This window comes from Chondrus crispus, genomic scaffold (assembly GCF_000350225.1).
Source record: "Chondrus crispus Stackhouse genomic scaffold, scaffold_316, whole genome shotgun sequence".
In the NCBI taxonomy this organism is placed as follows: Eukaryota; Rhodophyta; class Florideophyceae; order Gigartinales; family Gigartinaceae; genus Chondrus; species Chondrus crispus.
Window position 1 is genome coordinate 66,561 of NW_005179200.1, and position 6,464 is coordinate 73,024.

Consider the following 6,464-nt stretch of genomic DNA (forward strand, 5'->3'; position numbering starts at 1 on the left):
GCGCCCCGCCGCTGCGTCTGCCCAGCACCCCTCCTCGCGCCAGCTCCCGATCCCTGTCCAGATCGCCAACCGCAGGCAGTGCAGCTTCCCCTGCTCGGCCAACCGCTCCGTCCTAAGGTTCTGCCGCCACCGCGGCTGCCGCGTGCTGCTGTGCAACACCGGGCGCAACCCCAAGTGGAAATGCCGCCCGCCCGTGCCCAACTTCTGCTCGCCCTACACGCTCGTCGCCCCGGGAAATATTTACGCTGGCTGCAGGGGCTGCCTATACCCACTCGTCCTCCCCTTCCCTTACGCATGGCCAACACGGCCCGTCTGCCTCGTGCGTTGCATACGAAAGCGGCTTCAGACTGCGTGTATGACGAAAAAGCCTTCGAAGGACAGTTTGTCGGATGTGTACTCACGTTGCTGCCGAAAGTGTCGCGGTGTAGTTGTCAAAGATGTTTGTGTCTGCGATGGTGTGCCGGGCGGAGATGGTCAGTGCCTCCTACCATCCTCGTAAGCGGATGAGTAGATTCATGTGTCCCTGAGAGGGTAGAGTCCCCACCCGGGAGAAATTTGTTGGACGGGGAGAGAAGGCACGCTGGAAGTGATTGACCCAAAATAGCAGCTTCAGGAGGATTCTTTCTGGGCCAAGCTGTGTCTTTGTAAATTATGAACATCTATGTTGACACACCGGCTCACCTTTTTATTCTCATGCGATCACAGAGCGGCCGCCACTTCTTGAGATTCGTGCAACGACTCAAGCGTCCTTGGTACAGTGACGCAAATTTTAGCGAGATAAGATGAAAGCACACAAGTTCCGCCGTGCGTACCTCGGTTCCCTCGATTGTTTAGGGGCATACACAAAAAAGGTCCAGTAGAAGGATGTTTCGAGGTGGTTGTGGTTCACGTCAAAAAGGAGACAAAATCCCCATTCAAATCATCCCGGACTCTGGAACGGGTCTGACACTGGCTTATGTTGATTCTTCTCCCACCATCTGGTTTGTTGCTTCCACTTGACCCAGGACACACAATTTGTCGCTATGTCAGCAGCAGTTCCTTGATGAATCACGGCAATGCTTTTTTAAAAAATCTATTGCCATCATGCCCTCCATCTACTTCGTGCCCCCGGCCCTACTGGTACGATACGCATGAAACTGTGGATGTTCCCGGATACGTACCTCTTGTCTGAGAGACGGAGTAGAAAAAGTTTCGTCCGTTTTGATTTTACTTCAGAAATAAAAACAACGGACAAAACGTTACATTTTTTGCAACGCTTTTCGAAACGTGTCGATTTTTGTCACGTACGGGTATCCAATGCGAAAGAAGAGAAAGGTGTCTGCCGGTAATCACCTCGTCCAGTGTGCGGGTGCTGCTTTCTCCTGATATTATGAGATGGATGGAGGTGAAGGCAATACGTATCATCTGAGATTCTTGGAACTTGAACAACACGGCGGCACAACCCTCAACATCCAATGCTTCCAAATAATGAACCTTTTCATCGAGCGTTTGGAACGGGGCGATCTGGTTTAGGGCAGTTTTATGGAGCTCATTTGATTAATTCCCCTCAGAACCACATGTCTGCATTCTTGGCCCCGGAACAAGGTAAGTTTCGGCGATGAAGGCAAGCTGTAGGGAGGCACGGAGAGTATCTGCACAAGCGAAGTCGCTTTTGTTTCGTTGTCATTGGATATGCGCCAGATTATCCGCGCCTCTGTGCATGGACACAACAATGCAGGCACCACATTCCATAGTCGGGCCAGCTTGATTCTCTAATTTCGACAACATGGACATGTAGAATGTGGAGTCTAGAATTCAAACGCTTGTGCAGCTGGCAAAAAAGGGCAGGCAGTTCTGAGGTCTGAAGTCTGTCCATGAATGGCCATCGTGTAACCGGAATTGTGCAATCTGGGAGCCCAAAATCGGACTGAAATTTCTGAAACCTCTCCTTGTTTCGCCACTATTCTAGTGTGCACCCCCTGTCTTGAGGGAAGAATAGGTACCAGCGGCACGCGACCAACCCCGTCTATACTATAAATATGAGCAACACGTCTCTCGCTTAGATTTTCTTTTCGACTGCTGCAGCAAAGCTGCATCCCGCCGTAACACCGAAGATCTCCGTACCACTGAAACGAACTTCACAATGGCACGCCTTTTCACCGTCGCGCTCTTCATGGCCATGCTTACGCACGTTGCGCTATCATGCTCTTGCTTCGAACAGACGTTTGAGGAGCGCTTTTGCGGTAGCACTCTTTCTATTCGAGCAAAAGTACTTGCAAAATTTGATAACTGCCCTGGGACATGCGATCCCATCGAGGACCAATTCGAAGGAAAATTCTTCTTCATTGTCAAGGTGCTTGAAACGTTCAAGGGCCCAAGCGCTGAGGACAATATAATCTTTTTGGATACAGCAGTCAATGATGGCCTTTGCGGTGTCAACCTCTCTATTGGTAGCGAGTATCTGTTGAACCTCAACGGCGAGCAAATGTCTAACGATGGAACGTGCCCGAAGAAAACCAGACCCATCGGACTTTGCGACTTCCCAACGTTATGGAGTAATGTCTCTCAAGACGAGAAGGATTTCCTCGATACACCGACATGCTGATAATTCCGTAGAGATACAAATCCTGTCTAAATGATGCCGTTGTGCTACAGTTAGATATAAACTGTGTCTTTCAGTAGTTATTAGAGAACCATGTCACCCACAAAGCGCTTACGGGATTTGCTATAATAAACAGACATCAAGTTTATCTGTACGTTCGTCGCTCCTAATTGATGGCAACGGGCAGACACATATCCGCCCCACACGCTTCTGACGAGATTTCATTGATCACGTTTACATGAAGCAAAGTTTCTGTGAAAGTGGAATGGATATACCAGCAGAAGCAAATAGTGGTATTGGCTCTTGCTAGCACATTATCGTAAACCAAATACGATACCCAGCAACATTCATTTCTTTATTTTTTTCACAGTGTACTTCTGAACGAACCTTTCGTTCTCGTGACGGCTGTTACCCTGTAGTCATCACATTCTCGTACTGCGCATCGTATATTTTTAGCTCACGACAGAAAAAAGTACATAACGACGGTCATTTGAGGCAATGGTTTCAAAAAAAAAGTTTTTTGAAGAGGAAATGGATCAGTAAGCTTGGAACCATATCGTTTGTTTATTCACATTGCACCACTGAAACAAGAACGGATACATCATCCATTTTCCCACCCTCGTAGTCTATCCCAGCGGCTTTTGCAGCTGTGGAAAAAGGCGACAAACCTGTTTTGGCGCGGGCAGCTAGCTTGGCATGAGTTGCCAGTTCGTTTGCCGCAGTTTTCGTCCTAGTCTCCATCGCCTGCCTAGCAGAAATTTGCAGCGCAATTCCAACAATTCTAGCAACTCGTTCCGGATACACGTTATCCCACAGTCCATCACTTCCCGCAATGATGAGATCGCCACATCGCACTTCTATTTGAAAGTACGTTCCCTCGTCGATAGTTTCTGGTTTCTTTTGACTTAACTGATACGGGATGTTGAAACTAACTTGTTGCGGCTCTGTTTTGAAAATTATGATTCCGTTCCGAATCACAATCAAACCTGAATCCCCCGGGTTAACACTGATTAAAATTCTCTCGCAAAGTCCTGCGATGCAGACAGTGGATGCTCCACATACATGCTTAAGATTAGAGAACTGTCAGAGTAGAGCAGATGGCTCTACTTGGATATTTAGCTCGTGGTATTTTGTGAGCCTGGATAGATCGATAAGGATCGTAATTGTATTTGCGATATATCACAAAGACTTCCTAGCTGGAAGCCATAACGGGACTATACAGTACGGCTAGCACGGATGTCCGTCATGTTCCTCTCTTAGGTAGTCCCTCAGCTACGCTTGACAGTGTTAGGATTGGAAAGAGGAACATTGAATAAAGGGGTCGACTTCTTCGCAACAAGCGAGAAGGCGCCCCATCGAAAGATCAAGGTAAAAATCTAATAAGAACTTCTCCTCGGCCGCATTGTCTATTCGTGAAGCAAAAACGGAAAACGACCACTGCGAGGCCATCGCGCTACCCTCAGCGACATGAAAATTGCGACACATAGTCTGTGGTCTCCACAATATACTCTGTCTTTATCTTCTGTTTTTTGTGAGGGGCTAGAGTTAATTCCTCTCTAACCCGGAAAGCCCTTTTAGTTCGGGCTCTCCTTCCCCAACTAAGTACGCCAGTATCTGAAGCGGTTTTCGAAGTATTCTAGCTCTCCATTCTTCTCTGTCTGTAAAGTGAGCTCTCCTCCGTGCTGAGCGGGCGGCGCATGTGAAAAAATGAGAGACTGTGTGTTCTGCGTCACAGAGCCGGCAGGTTCTGTTTCCTAGCTTAAGAATGCCCCTCAATGGTTGGAATAGAGCACAACATCCGGTATAAAACTGGTTTAGGATGACTCGCTCCTTTCTTCTCGTCTAATTACCCTGCATGTTGTCAGGGAGCTCTTCAACATAGTTGGCGGCCCTCCTCCTTGCTCGACGAATTGCCGCTTTGGCGTCGTGAAATTCGACAGCGACCGTGAGTTTTTCGCGCAGTGGCAATTTGAGCGCCAGCTTCGCTAACTTGTCAGCTTGGTCGTTGCTTTGCAGCCCACAATGGGAGCTGATCCATACGATGTCAAGAGAACAGCTGGGATCACGAGTGAGAGTCGTAATCTTTTGCCGTATCTCGTACAGTAGAGCGATATCTTGTCTTCCACACCCTGAGAGAGATTTGCATATTTCTTGGCAGTCCACTATCCATCGGTGGTGCGTATTTTCGATCGGGTTTCGCAAAACCTGGCCAAATGCACCGATTACGCCTCTGAGATCCGCGGAGAATGAGATGCATATAACCCCCCTGGCGTTTTGTGCTTTTCCGTGAAGCCCGATCTGTGGTCCCTTATGACATATTCGCTTCCACCCACATTGAGGAATTCGGGAACTTGGCAAATCAGTTGAAGCACGGCCTTGGTGCGAGGCAGGATTGACGTAAGCACCGGTTGTGATCCCGCAGGCACCCGACGAGGATCCGGTTAATTACTGTCCTGATGGGTTTTTGGCGTGTGTATATTCTGGGGAAGGTGCAAATGCGTTGGCAATCAGTTTCAACTCATCCACGGGGATCGCAGAAATGCATCCTACGAGCTCTCCAGTCCTTTACACATTTGTACTCTTATCCTACTAGTTTGGCTTACGTCGATGATGTGTAATTACAAATACTGTAGTCTAGGAATGTTCGCGAACACCACTGTTGTGAGTAGTTAGCGTTGCGTCTACATTATATAAAGGGAGACCTAGTCAGTCTCCAGAATTAAAGAAGGCACCAAGTCGTGTCCAAGTTCGATTGAAGTCTGTTTTGGTTATGGGCCCAGAAGGAGAAAAAGTTCTTTACCTCGTCTCAGAGTCTAACGATTTTGCAAGATTCTCGCAGGTCTTGTATGGTCTTAACCGACCATGGCGGACAACAAACGTGTCTATAAGTTTTATGGACGACCCGGTGAAGACTTTAATCTATGGTCAGCAAGGACAGAGGCTGCTCTGGAGGCTCAGGAAGTGCTCATCGTCGTAAGAGAAGACGTTGTTGCAGACGGAACACAAGAATTGGACGAACCCACAAAGCTGAAGGTTGCCAAGGCCCGAGCTATCATAATGCAGAGCCTTGATGCTAAACCTCTTCGAGTTTGCCTCGCTGACAGAGCAAACCCGCACCAGATGTGGAACCGCTTGCAAGAACGGTACGCTGTTTCTAATATTGCGACACAGGTGCAACTACAAGCGAAACTTGGTCGACTGCGCTATGATGGTCAGGCAATGTCGGATTTTGTCGACGCATTTGAGGAGATCTTTATTCGCATTGAGGGAATGGGTCACGCCTTTCCTGAGCAAATGCAGGTGGCCATGCTTCTGGCTTCATTTGGTGAGAAGAGTAAATCACCCTTTGGTCACATAGTTGCTGCGCGACAGAGTGCAGGACAGAATCTGTCCTGGGAAAGCGTCACTGCGCGTCTGTTGCAAGAATACGAAGAACAGCAGTGTGTAGCATAAACACCCCCAGAGGACTGGAGGTGTATGCGCAGTTCGACCTGTAGACCCTGGTTCGGAGAAGGGGTGAAGCGGGCCAACCAGCTACGGAACTGGGCTCGGGCCTGGGTAGCGGTGGTAGAGCGGGTGCGAGCAAGGACGCGCGCACGCACGAGCGGATCGACGCCTCGACGCCCCGGAGCAGCACTGGGTGACGTACCAGTGCTGACGGGCGGAGGCGGTTCCGTGCTCGCTCGCGTGCTGCGCGTCCACTCCGGCTCGGCTCCGACTAAACGCGCGCGAAGAGCGAAGGCGACGTTTAGAATAAGCTGGGTGGACTGACCTTGGCGGTCGGTTGAGGACAAGCCCGTGCTTGTCCCCCTCCGCCGCCGTCGGTCCGCTCCATATTTAATATACAAAACACTCTATCATAACACTACAGTACCGTGGTACT

The 6,464-nt window shown here is 49.3% G+C and overlaps 2 protein-coding genes; one reads left to right on the top strand and one right to left on the bottom strand.

The window, feature by feature from the left end:
- Window positions 1-431: 431 nt before the first annotated feature.
- Window positions 432-659, bottom strand: CHC_T00005817001 (hypothetical protein). Its single transcript, XM_005717351.1, has one exon. It carries the CDS (start codon window positions 657-659, stop codon window positions 432-434), a length of 228 nt encoding a protein of 75 aa, XP_005717408.1.
- Window positions 660-2,122: 1,463 nt separating this feature from the next.
- CHC_T00005818001 (hypothetical protein) lies at window positions 2,123-2,732 on the top strand. XM_005717352.1 is given in 2 exon segments: window positions 2,123-2,584; window positions 2,585-2,732. 1 exon segment carries the CDS (start codon window positions 2,123-2,125, stop codon window positions 2,582-2,584), a length of 462 nt encoding a protein of 153 aa, XP_005717409.1. The 3' UTR covers window positions 2,585-2,732.
- The last annotated feature ends 3,732 nt before the right edge of the window (window positions 2,733-6,464 follow it).

Coding starts and splice junctions, on each gene's coding strand:
- CHC_T00005817001 (XM_005717351.1), bottom strand. CDS start 659: ATGTTCATAATTTACAAAGACACAGCTTGGCCCAGAAAGAATCCTCCT.
- CHC_T00005818001 (XM_005717352.1), top strand. CDS start 2,123: ATGGCACGCCTTTTCACCGTCGCGCTCTTCATGGCCATGCTTACGCAC.